The 13,612-nt window shown below is 33.3% G+C and overlaps 1 protein-coding gene across 10 annotated transcripts in view; it reads left to right on the forward strand.

Annotated features, from left to right (window-relative positions):
* WDR7 (WD repeat domain 7) overlaps positions 1-13,612 on the forward strand; it is a 350,640-nt gene that overhangs the window by 39,710 nt on the left and 297,318 nt on the right. For all 10 annotated transcript variants that reach the window (XM_025997662.2, XM_072757950.1, XM_025997661.2 and 7 more), the window contains 5 exons: positions 625-770; positions 1,103-1,205; positions 3,609-3,741; positions 4,046-4,294; positions 5,069-5,289. In XM_025997662.2, the coding sequence (XP_025853447.2) occupies positions 625-770; positions 1,103-1,205; positions 3,609-3,741; positions 4,046-4,294; positions 5,069-5,289 (852 nt within the window). The remainder of the gene's footprint in view (positions 1-624; positions 771-1,102; positions 1,206-3,608; positions 3,742-4,045; positions 4,295-5,068; positions 5,290-13,612) is intronic.

A 13,612-nucleotide genomic window follows, 5' to 3' on the forward strand; every position in this document is an offset into this window, starting at 1 on the left:
TCTGATATCTTAGTGTATTAGAAATATTGTTACTGAACACAGAAATAAAACAGGAGTCCTAACCATGCATTCTAGAGGCTGGTTCCCTATTACTTGGAATTCCATAATGGAACATTCCTACCTTTAGATAAGAAAGGCTAAAGATTCCCTGGCTCTGTGCAAGGCAGCACGCCTGCTCCACTTGTCATATGTCTGACTGTTGAGAGGCACACAGCTGGGGACCTAGTTGTGTTTTCCCTGGTGAAAGTGACTGTGCCCCAAGGCTCACTGCCACAATGCCTTTAACTTGACGTAGCGAATTTTAAAGGCCTGAGTTTGTAAAATATATTCCCAGAAGTTTTGTGTTGTTTTTAGTTTATTTTTTTTAAAGATTTTATTTATTTCAGAGAGAGAGAGCAAGAGAGGGTGCACAAGCAGGGGGAAGGGGGAGAAGCAGACTCCCTGCAGAGCAGGGAGCCTGATGTTGGACTCGATCTCAGGACCCTGGAATCATGACCTGAGCCAAAGGTAGATGCTTAACTGACTGAGCCACCCAGGCTACCCTTGTTTTTAGTTTAAAAGTCACTGTATCTTATTTAAATGACACCAACATGGATTAGATTGTGAATTTCTTGTTCCTTGTAGGTATTTGATGCTGGAGACTATTCCTTGCTGTGTTCAGGTCCTAGTGAAAATGGACAGACGTGGACTGGAGGTGACTTTGTATCAGCAGATAAAGTAATCATTTGGACTGAAAATGGACAAAGTTATATTTACAAACTACCTGCCAGGTATTCAGTCAATAATAAGTTAAGACTTTAAATAAAGCAAGAGTCTGAATTCAGAGTATGACTTAAATATATGATGATGTTTAAACTACAAATGATTTAAGTAAAAAAAACTTTAGAATTTCTTAAGTTAGATTTATAATTCCATTTTAACTACCAAGTACAAAAATTAGGTGGATCTTTATTTGAAGTGGGGCATTTTTATGACATTAATGCCTACATTAAATTAACTGTAATTTGAAAATCCATATTTTGTCCATTGTCTAAAAATCCTCATCAGGTAAAATATTTAATGCCAGTATTTTAATTGAATGTTATGTTTTTCTCATTTTCAGTTGCCTCCCAGCTAGTGATTCATTCCGCAGTGATGTAGGGAAAGCGGTTGAAAATTTAATTCCTCCTGTACAACATAGCCTCTTGGATAGAACAGATAAAGAGGTAAACTTCTTCAGGTATTATTTATAATTGATAGTGACATTGAAAATTTTTTCATAACTACATTCATCGGTGGCTCTTCTTAGCTAAGAATGTGAAAGATTCAGGTTGCTCTGTTAAATGTCGTAAAATAATTTGACATGGTTAGTTATAAGCATAATTGTAAAATGTATATATCTTAATCATATACTTTGAGTGTTCTCGTTTCTCTGAGGATATAGATGATCTTTTACTGATTACATAGTGGGAATGACTTTTTGATAGAATTCATGTTGATGGTATAATTTAATGGTATTGATTTATGCTATCATGTGATTATAAACATAGTGACATGGTATAATTTTAGGAAGACAAAGATAATCATAGACTACTGCTGAATGATATAGTAGTTCATTACTTGGATAAGGCATTACAGTATCTCCTCAAGATCATACAGTATTTTAAATGTTTAGGCATTAGAAATAATAAAAAATTTTTCCTATATAAAAACCAAAGTTTATTTTGACTTCTAAAAACCTACTTAATATCAGTTTAGAGTTGAAATATAATGGCACTGTGAGTACTAGGTTTTTACCTCTATATTTTTTGAACATTAAGGACTAAGTTTCCTTTACTTATATTCTGGGTTTGCACAGCTTTTTCATTTTGAACATTTTGTTCCATCTTTATGTGAAGGGATGATGAGGGAAAGGGAGTTTTTTTTTTAATATTTTGAATTTACAGAATTTATACATTTATGTATGGTTAAGATGCTCTGTAACCTGTCCTTTATTTTCCTAACTTGAACACATACTTCTTTCCAACCAATCATTTCCAGGTAAACTAAAGGGTGATGACTGGTATAAAAACCATAGATAAGGGGCAGCCCGGGTGGCTCAGCGGTTTAGTGCCTGCCTTCAGCCCAGGGCACAATCCTGGAGACCCAGGATCAAGTCCCACGTCAGGCTTCCTGGATGGAGCCTGCTTCTCCCTCTGCCTGTGTCTCTGCCTCTCTCTCTCTCTCTGTGTCTCTCATGAATAATTAAATTTTAAAAATCTTAAAAAAAAAAACTTAGATAAAACAAAGTACATATTATGGTTTTTAAAATACCAGTTCTCCACTATGTTTTAAGTTAAGATACATATATGTATTATGTGGTGTGAGATACACTTTGGAATATGGATATTGGTTATTATAGCTGCTGTAGCAACTTTTCTATGTCAGGCATATTGTTGTTTATCAGTTACAATATTCAGTAATATTCTGACTTCAGTTAAATCACAAAATTGATTATGCATAATGTATATAGTTTCTATAGGCGAGTGATTTTTCAGAAACACCACCAAATATGGTATTTAGATTATTACTATTATTATTTTTTTAAGATTTTATTTATTTAATCATGAGAGACACAGAGGCAGAGACACAGGCAGAGCAAGAAGCAGACTGCCCACAAGGAGCCCGATGTGGGACTCGATCCTAGACCCCAGGATCACGTCCTGAGCCGAAGGCAGGCACCTAAACGCTGAGCCACCCAGGCATCCCAATTGTTAATTATAATTGTCAAAACTGATATTATTTTTTATTACTTTTCAGGATAAGATTCTATGCTTTAATATTCAAGTATTTGTGAATTGATAATCTAAACTTTAATTTTATGAGCCCACCCCTATTTAGTATTTTCAAATAAGTGATATCATTGAAGGCATAAGATCTTAAGCAGAAAAATCATTTGTTTAAAAAAAGTATACACAAGAGGTTAATGAATGGTTTTTTGTTCCTAGTGGTTTATAGTTAACATATCAGGCTAGGTTCAAATTGATTATGTAAATTTGACCAAGTAAAATGTCATGCTATTAGTTGAAAATATACTACTTAAAAAAATGGAGTCTTGGACAATCTTGGTAGTTTAATTTGCTGCTACTCTTAGTGACTAAGCAGGAATGGGCAAAAAACTAGGATTAGTGAGTTCTCTACTTTTCACCTTTAAAGTGGAGACTTCTTTTTGGTAAAGAGTGGTTGTGATGAATATTCAGTTTTTCTGAAGTAGAGAAAAAAGAATATAAATACTAATTCCAGAGAAGGACTATAATATAGTTTTCATTTTGTTGCATGTTTGTATTTTACTGGATTTGAATGTTAGTTGACATTAATGTAATTAATGCTATACAATTACATTAAAATATTGTTTTTTATTCTGATACTGAGGCAAAGTACTTAATATCCTTATCTGAAAAAAATGTTAATATATGAAATATTTTTATTAAAAAGACAGCATGGGGGCTCCTGGCTGGCTCAATTGGTAGAGCATGTGATTCTTGATCTTGGGATCATGTGTTCAAGCTCCATGTTGGTGTAGAGATTACCTGCAAAAAAAAAAAAAAATAGGACAGCTAAAAATATTTGAACTTTTTTTTTTTTGTCAGTTGCTAATTTGTCCTCCTGTTACTCGGTTCTTCTATGGATGCAAGGAACACCTCCATAAACTATTAATTCAAGGTGATTCTTCAGGAAGATTGAATATTTGGAACCTGTCAGACACACCTGATAAACAGGAAGGTAAAGAAGATAGTAATAAATCATGTGCAGCAATTTCTTAATTCTTTTAATTTAGCAACCTAAAAACTAACCACTGCATAATAAATCCATAATGTACATGTCATTTTATTCTTAGAATTATAGTTTGTGACAGTTATTCTCTAGTATATATGACTGAATCAACCATAAGTACATTTATTTTAACGTGTTAATACATTAAAATTTTAATGTATAATAATAATGTATTTAATTAAACATTAAATGTTTAATTTTTTTCTAACATGAACAAATTTTTTTTTTCTAATACAAAACAAAACCTCCACAGAACTGAAAAAGACAACTTCTATTAGTTTGCAAGAAGCATTTGATAAACTGAATCCTTGTCCTGCTGGAATTATAGATCAACTGAGTGTGATTCCCAATAGTAATGAGCCTCTTAAAGTAACTGCAAGTGTGTACATACCAGCACATGGACGACTTGTCTGTGGCCGTGAGGATGGAAGCATCATTATTGTACCTGCCACACAGACAGCCATAGTACAGCTGCTGCAGGGGGAACACATGCTCCGAAGAGGTATGCTGAAGATGTCTGAAGTGTTTAGAGAACTCTGTAACCTATAATTGTGATACTGCTAGTATTTGCCCTTTTTGTTTGTAACAAGTACAATGCATCAGCTTAGTTGTTAGTGTTTTAGAAATGGTAGAATTTTTTGATGTGCGGGTAAGACAAAGTTAGTACCTATTGGGATATATACCATGTGATGACTATATATAGAAGAGTCTGAGTTTACCTCTTTGGTATATGTTAACAGCTTCGTTTATCACTAGTTATCTCTATAGCTTACTAAGTAACTAAATTATCAACAATACTGCCAATCTTTTAGAATAGTGCTGTTCAGTAGAAATTTGTATATGTAACAATGTGTGAATTTCTATATTCATGTTAATAAAGTAAAAATGGAGCAGATGAAATTAATTTTAATAATGTTTTACTTAACCTAATATAGCAAAACTATTTTCAACTCGTAAAAATTGAATAAAATTTCAATTTTATAATATAAAATCAGTTGCAATCACTATAAAATATTACAAAGGAGATATTTTTTTGTGCTTAATTTCTGAAATCTGTATATTTTATAGCACGTATGAGTCTGGACTAGCTACATCAAATGCTTAGTGATCTCATGTGGCTAGTACCTAGTGTACTACAGTTATTTTACAAGATAAAATTAGAAGTTTTTTCTATGATAAAATTTATATCTCTTCTGATAATTCATGTTTACATTTATTTGTTGAAGCTTTGTAAGACTTTTGTTTTCCCATTTTAAATCCAAAACCTCATTCACAGGTTGGCCACCTCACAGAACACTCCGTGGTCATCGGAACAAAGTCACATGTTTGCTATATCCTCATCAGGTCTCAGCTCGTTATGATCAAAGATATCTGATATCTGGAGGTGTGGATTTTTCAGTCATAATTTGGGACATATTTTCTGGAGAAATGAAACATATCTTCTGTGTTCATGGTGGCGAGATTACTCAACTTCTAGTTCCACCCGAAAACTGTAGTGTAAGTTGATCATAAAAGATTATTTTATTGTGGTAGCCCTGAGTTATATTGCTACCAGGCATGATATAAATGGAATCTAGAGTAATTTAAAATATGATGAAAATATTAAAACCCTTTCAATTTTAAAACTAGATAATGTTAATATATAATATTTAAGCAAAATTATAATTATTTGCTGTTGGGCACAGACATAGAAGATGCACATTAGTGTTTCTTTGTGTTACTCTCTTCTAAATAGGATGGCTTATCTCTGGAACGTAGTAGCAGTTTAGAATATGTTTATTGAAGTTTCAATTTTCCATTTTAAAATTTAAATATTCATAAAGATGTTCTGGATTCTTATTATTTTCAGCTCTATCTGAGCAAAAGGATGGTGAGTGCATACTTTGTAGAGGCAAAATATTTATCAACACTTATTAATAGTTTTTGTTTAAAAAAACACTGATTGTGACAAGGGAAAGTCACTGATAATGATTTTGGAAAATTTTGTACCCACTTTCGTGAAAGCAGATTGCTTTCTTACTGCTGGGTGTGTAGTGATGTCAAAAAACCTAATAATTTTAGTAATGAGGTCTGAGGAAACTTTAGGACTGATAAATAACAGACTCATAATTTTTCTTCATAATTTCTTTTACTTTTTGTTAATCCTGAACTTTTTTTTTGTGATTAGCTCCCTTTGTGTGCGTACTCACCATTCCCCAGCATCCACATATGAGTGCGTGCACACATGCTGTTGTCTTACACACGGGCTTCATGTTTATCAAAACCATTCAGCCTCACAAGTTATGCTTTTACTGAGATGGAAAAGCATTTTACTTGCGTATCTGATGCAGAGTTCCCCAGATGTTTCATTTCAAAACCCAAGAAATTTTCCATGGCCTTTCTGCTTCTTTAATCTTCCCGATAATAATTTTATCTGCTCTTTTTTTGCCAGAGCTAGATTTTTTTTTGATTTGATATTGGTGATGTTATAGGAAGTCCTAGTGCCAGTTGTCTTTTTTTTTTCTTTTTTTTTTTTTTATGTCAGACTTGGAGATTCAGGTTCTTTTTTTTTTAAGATTTATTTATTTATTAGAGAATCCTCAAGCTGACTGTGGAGTCGGACGTGGGGCTCAATCCCGGGACCCCTGAGATCATGACCAGAGCCAAAATCAAGAGCTGGCCACTTAACCAACTGAGCTACCTAGGCACCCTCAAATTCAGGTTCTTAATCATTTTCTTCCTTCTTTCTTATTCCTGCCTTTTCCTTTCTTTTCAATTTGGTTGTTAGTTTCTTTTTTTTTTTTTAATAGATTTTATTTATTTATTCATGATAGACATATATAGAGAGAGGCAGAGACATAGACAGAGGGAGAAGACAGAGGAAGCATGCGAGCCTGATGCAGGACTCGATCCCAGGACTCCTGGATCACTCCCTGAGCCGAAGGCAGCTGCTCAACCACTGAACTACCCAAGTGTCCTGGTTGTTAGTTTCTTATCTCCATCACTGTAAACAGTTGCTATGTGTTTATTTAAATGACTAATCTTATGTCTATTTTAGTAAAAAAGATATCATCGTAATTGCACTGTGAGTTGTAGCACTGTTACCACTTGTCCTAAACTGCATTTTGCAGTAATTAGGCCCTATAGTGAAACAGAATTTTCATCCCTGATTGCAAATCTGGTGAACTAATTTTTTGATGCTGAAGTTGATTATTTAGATTATACCAGGTTAGAGCAATTAGTTCTGATTTGGAAGACTTCTGTTGTTATAAGAATAAAACATTTAAAATATAAGAGAAACATATTTTAAATTATAAATATAATTAAAAGAATTTGGAGTGGTTTATATAAGATCACGTTTTCTGTGTGAACCTATATTAATATATAATTATTTTTAGCTTGTATTTTGTATGAGAGCATTGTCTTATTTTATAAAAACTCCAAGTGGATATTTAAAAAATAAATTGTTTTTGACCAGTTGCTTTTAGAAATAATTGTTAGTGAGTAGAACGGTACCTAGTAGACACATGCAAACTACATAGGAAATGGGCTCCTTACTAGACAAGAGGCTGGCCCAGGTGCCTCACTAATTGGAGGAAGAAGGACACAGACCAGGAAATTTGGTACTGGGAAGATAACATATGACTCATAATTTGTTTATAGACTTAACAGAGATTCTCTTATTTTTAATTGACATTCAAAAGTACCAATTAAGACAGACTTTGCTTTTAGCTTTGTAATTAACAAGTAGGGACTACCTGGTTAATAACCTTTTCATTTAGCTGATGGCTTTGGAACGTGAAGTAATATGTCTGCAGGTCAAAGAGCCTAAATGATTAATAAACTAATAATTTGATATTTGCTACATATTTAGCAAATGACTATCTTGCTGAAGTTAGAGTTGATGACATAATGAGGAGTCAGTGCTTGAGTTGTCCTTTGCAAAAATTGATCTCGTGTCATTTTCTTTTAGCAGAAAATATTTTCATTTTAAAGTTGTTATCTGGTCTTTGGGAGACAAACATGATGACTAAAGATAAAAAGTTTGTCATCTGCTTTTTAGATTAGAATAGAGCTGGTTTTTTTTTTTTTTTTTTTTTTTTTTTTTACTGCCGGTAGAATCAGAAAGTTGGGTTTTGACTTCTTGCAATTTTTTTTTTTCCAGGAAAAGTTGTCCTAAAATAGAGGAATATATTAATTGTGTTTTAAAATTTACTTACGTTATAATCAAGAATATATAAAATTGATGATTTTTCCTTTATTTTATAGTCATTTCGTGTTTACCAATATATAGAAGCAAATAATCATTTCTTAGTTTAGGGAGACAGTGAAGAAGGAATGAGATCCTGTCTACCCGGTAGAGAAAGCTGCAGGCTGCTCTGAGGTGGACTGTATGCTCCTTCATAACTCCACATACATGCCTTAGCAGACCAATGACATGTACTTTCTTTCCTACTCTCTAGCTATTTCTTTATCATCCTTTCTTCCCCTGTTCCCCATCATCATTTTTGTCCCATTTGAGCATCTTTTTAACCAAAAAACCTTTCCATATTCTTGTTTTAAATTAGCGTTAATTTGATGCCAGGCTCAGTGCCTGTGTATACTTTATTTTTAATAAATGATTTCTCTATTTTTTTTTTTAATTTTATTTTTTATGATAGTCACACAGAGAGAGAGAGAGAGAGGCAGAGACATAGGCAGAGGGAGAAGCAGGCTCCATGCACCGGGAGCCCAACGTGGGATTCGATCCCGGGTCTCCAAGATCACGCCCTGGGCCAAAGGCAGGCGCCAAACTGCTGCGCCACCCAGGGATCCCTGATTTCTCTATTTTTAAATGATGATAGGAGTTTATTTAAAAATTTGACATGTTCATAGGTGATAAATATGGCCTAATTACAAGTATTGATTATGCAGAGTACTTAAATTGAATAGATTTTTTATTTTACTTTGAAGATTTTTTTGTTTTTCACTTTTTAAAGGGATTTAAATTTTTTCCCAAAATAGTAAAAATTTGTTTGGTAGGTAGAGTGCTTTGAAATTGAGTTTGATTCATCAGATAGTCCAGATAACTGAGATTTAACTTCTGTATATGATGCAGATTATTTTAAATAATTTTAAGAAATTGTAAGAAATTATAAGAATTATAGTTATAAGAATTGTAAGAAAGTTAAAATTTTACTGAAGGTATCTTTGAGATATGAAATATTGAAATACTTTAGGGTTGTATAGTGTTAAAGGGTTACTGAGAACAATTCATAAAGCTTCTGGGGGCAGTGTTACTGTCTGCCATGTAATGTATTTAAGTGTTCCCAGAAATACAGCTTTGCATTTTAAGTCTCCTACAAGGCCTACTATATATGTGGTAAAGGGGAGATACTAACAAAGTGCAGTGAAGGGTAAGGGGAGGGGGGAGTATTTTAGGTACTCAGAGAAGTGGGTAGCTTTGGGAAACTTGTCAATGCTGTGAGCTTTGACTGTTTCAACTTTGGGAGTGATGATGGAATTGGTAGTTTTGAGATCTTTAATATTAGGTTGTCACTTCTGTTTCTTTTTAAGGTTATTGAATATAAAGGGAAAAACTTCAGTTTGAGGTGGTTTTTCTTTTTGGTGGTTTGGTTTCTTAATGAAACAAAATGTATCATATATACAGATGAACAGTACATGTACCTGTACTGTATATGCATGTGAATGAAACATATACATATGCTATATGTACATAAGAAAGATATATACACATTTGCTGTTCATACAAAAGATACATGTACACATGCTGTACCTACATGCAAAAGGTCCATATGCATGTGCTTTGAGAACACATGAATGGTACATACACATGTGCTGTGTGTACATGTGAAAGATACATATACACATGCTGTGAGTATACAAGAAAGGTATGTATACATGTGCTGTGAGTACACAGGAAAGGTACATGTACATGCACTGTGTATATTTGAAAGATAACGTGTGTGCTATTTATGCATATGAAAGATATATCTGGAAGGAAACTGAAATGACTTAACTAGTATCTGAATTCTATAACATAGCATATGATCTTACACCATTTTTGTTGGTCATTCCAAGTTGTGTTTATTGTTTTTTTTTTTTTTAAGATTTTTAATTTATTTATTTATGACAGAGAGAGAGAGGCAGAGACACAGGCAGAGGGAGAAGCAGGCTCCATGCAGGGAGCCCGACGTGGGACTCGATCCCGGGTCTCCAGGATCACGCCCTGGGCGGAAGGCGGTGCTAAACCACAAGCCACCTGGGCTGCCCAGTGTTTATTGTTTTTAAAAGAGTGGTTTTCACCTTGTATGTTGCTGTTCAGAAGTTAAAGCTCTGAGGCAGTTTTAATAGGATTCAAATTTAAAGTGGAACTCTTAAATTATTATTAAAAAATTAGATTGGCACTTTACTCATATAGAAGACTTTTTAGGAAAATCTTTTAAAAATAGGCTTGCTAAAATTTTGAGTTTTTAATTTTGACTTTTCATTTGCACTGAGAATATTACTTATTGTAGTGTCTTAAAATATTTTATAAATAGCCATATAGAATACAAAATGTATTAAAGCTTATTAATGAAATGCAAGTCTCTCCCCTCCCCCCGCCCATTCTCCAACTGTGTGATTCCCTTAACTTGGAGTGTAGTATTTTACAACCCTTCAGAGGTTTTCAATGCTAGAATGTTTTAATGCTTTAAAAATGTAGCACTTTAGATCAATCTTATTCTAAAACTGAGAAATTTAAGCAATGTAGAGCTGTTAGAGATACAATGCTTTCCAGATTTGGGTAGTTGTTAGAGGTTGGCTTGGGTGAATTTCCAATATCTGAACTGTAGGCTAGAGGAGACCAAAGAATACATCAAATTCCCAGGGAGTTTGAGGAGGAGAGCTCTTGAAAGGGAGGGCAGCTTTCTTAAGGCTTCTGATATGCTGCAGTAGGAAACTCCTTCCAAGTCTCTGTCTTTAGGATTAGTAACCTACGTAAGCATGATTTGACCTCTTTCCTTCACCTCCCTGCCAGCCAGCTTCCCCTCTTATTCATCTTTTTTTTTTTGTTTTTTTTTTTTTTACACTATAGCTTCTAGTATAAAGGATTCTACTCTCCAAGATCCAGGTATATTTTATTTCCACATATTTTAATTTCAGATAAAGGAACTAGACTTTAAAAAAAAAAAGTACTTAAAAAATAAAATAAATAAATTAAAAAAAGTAAAGTACTAAGAAAATAATTTTAAGATGTCAGGAAAGCTTTAAAAAACATTTTTCCTAGTAAGCCAGGCCAAGATTATTGATAGGCATGAAAACGCAGAAATTAAAAAATAACACTAGTGACTCTGTAGAATATTTCTTACCTGTAGAATGCTACCAACATCTTTGCATGGAGCTCTCCATATTTCCTCATTAATCTGTGCTTAGAGAGAGTGGCTGCATTTAGAAGTACAGCCTGTGACATGGAACATCTGTGTGTGTGATACAATAAGATACTATTTACATTTAAAAACCACACAAGTCCAAACTATGTACTTATGGTTACATGCATAGGCAATAAAATTATCAAATTGAACTGAAAAAGTAAGTTCCAAATTCACATTCTGCTTTGCTTTGGGTGTGAGAGGAATGCATATGGAAGAGAACAAAAAAAGTGACTTTGTTAAGTATTATATTTTATTTACTTTTAATATACAATAGTTACATCATTGGCATGGATGATTGGATTATAAGCCGTGTGCTTCTAGCAGAACTTTATCCAAAATGGAATTTTTGGAAAATGTTTCCAAATAAATTTTGTACCAGTAATATATATATATGTTTCTTTATATGAATATATAGGCTAACTTCTTTAATAGATTACTTAAAAATGATTACATTTCATTTATCTTAATAAATTTGTATTGTCCCATAATCTCCAAAAGTATCCAGAAGGGGGCAGCATGAGTTTGTGAAAACTGGAATGTCAGGCATCTAACCTGTTTGTGCCTCCCTTTGGCAACGTTAAAATCCCCCGCTTTTAGAGATATGATAACATGAATGGTGTATGTGACTATACGTATGCTAGCATAGCTGACGTTCACAGCCATTAACAATGAACAAATTAGGTTTCTTTTTAATATATTGTCCTTTTTAAAAAGCTTTTGCCTGAATTAGCTCTTATCACCTTTTTGAATTTAGGCTTTTGTCATTAATTTGAATGTTACATTTAAAAAGCATTGTTTATGACATGGTCTCTAAAGTCAAGCAGAGTAAACTTTGGTAGTACAAATTAAACAAAATGAAGAGGCCGAAATAACATTTTTCTGAAATATATCACAAGGCACATAATGTGCTGTAACAATCTTTTTTCCTTTAACATTTACTTCTCTTAGATTTGGATACCGTTTTTCACGTTTTTATGCATGCAACCTGTCTTTTTGAAATTAATTTTATTTTCTTAAATTAAATGTTAGAATACAAATGTTTTCGAGAGATGTTCTGTTCATCTTTCTGTGTCACATTGTGTATTCCAACATCATATTTAATATTTGGTTAATTAAGTTTATCAGAAATTTTAGAATACTGCTTGAAAAAATTTTTCTCTGGTCACCAGTGAGAATACAAAATAGTATATGCCTAAATATTTTTGCACATCTGAGATGATTTCTTAAGATACATTTGTAGATGTGGAATTTCTGTATAAAAGGGCATATTGATTTTTAAAAGTGTTTTAAATAGGTATTGCTAAATTATCCCTTAAAATCTTAGGGATAGGTTTTTACCACCTATTAACCCTCCTTACTTTCCATCATCCTTGTTATCTTTTAAGCCTTGCTAATATTCAGGCTTTTAAGTGGATGTATGCAGAGTATGTATACATGAATAGCACCAATTCTCATTTTGAAGACACAAATGCAGTAATGTATATATCAGTACTATTTGGCTATCCATTCTGATTAGCTTATTATTCTTTATAACTTCATGTTTTCCAGATTTTTACTGCTAGCATATTATTTTATTCAAGATAAATAATTTTTCATATTATAGTATTTATGTATTCAGATATCATAATACACCCTGTTATGTAGGAAGCTGAGAAAATTAGTAAGAGACTGTTAGTGTGTGGTCTTTTTGATAGTAATGAGAAAAATTGCATCCTTCTATTCAGGCTATGCTTATATTGTGTTAAACACTCTAGAAATTTAGTTTTCCTCGATCTTAGAAAGGCGTTTTTTAGCTTTTAAGTCTTATTTTTTTGGAGTAGAGAAGATTGTATCAGGCATGATTAGTTTTAATAATAGAAGTCATTTGGTACTAAACTTTGTGAATGAAGTGGTTGATTAATTTGAATTTTTATTTTGAGCTGAAGATACAGTATGACATAAAGACTAATTTTTCTTGAGTAACTTAATCATAACTCAATTTTAAAATGAGTTAAAGTCTATCTTAAAATGGCAGAAATTGGAGATCCCTGGGTGGCTCAGTGGTTTAGTGCCTGCTTTCAGCCCAAGGCGTGATCCTGGAGTCCTGGGATCGAGTCCCACATCGGGCTCCCTGCATGGAGCCTGCTTCTCCCTCTGCCTGTGTCTCTTCCTCTCTCTCTCTCTCTCTCTCTCTCATGAATAAATAAAATATTTTTTAAAATGGCACAAATTGTTAGGCCATAACAATGACTTTTTAAGGTGACTATTCAGTTACGTGCAATGTATTTTTGAATAGTCATTCATTCAGCAAATATTTGAGTGCCTGCTGTATTCCAGGTACTTCAAGAACCAGGCATTTGGTAGTTGATAAGAGGTAGTCCCTATTTGGCAGAATTTCATCCAATGAGGGAGTCATACTAGAAAACAGGCAGGTTTAAAGCAGCAGG

The sequence above is a fragment of the Vulpes vulpes genome, chromosome 5, assembly GCF_048418805.1.
Source record: "Vulpes vulpes isolate BD-2025 chromosome 5, VulVul3, whole genome shotgun sequence".
In the NCBI taxonomy this organism is placed as follows: Eukaryota; Metazoa; Chordata; class Mammalia; order Carnivora; family Canidae; genus Vulpes; species Vulpes vulpes.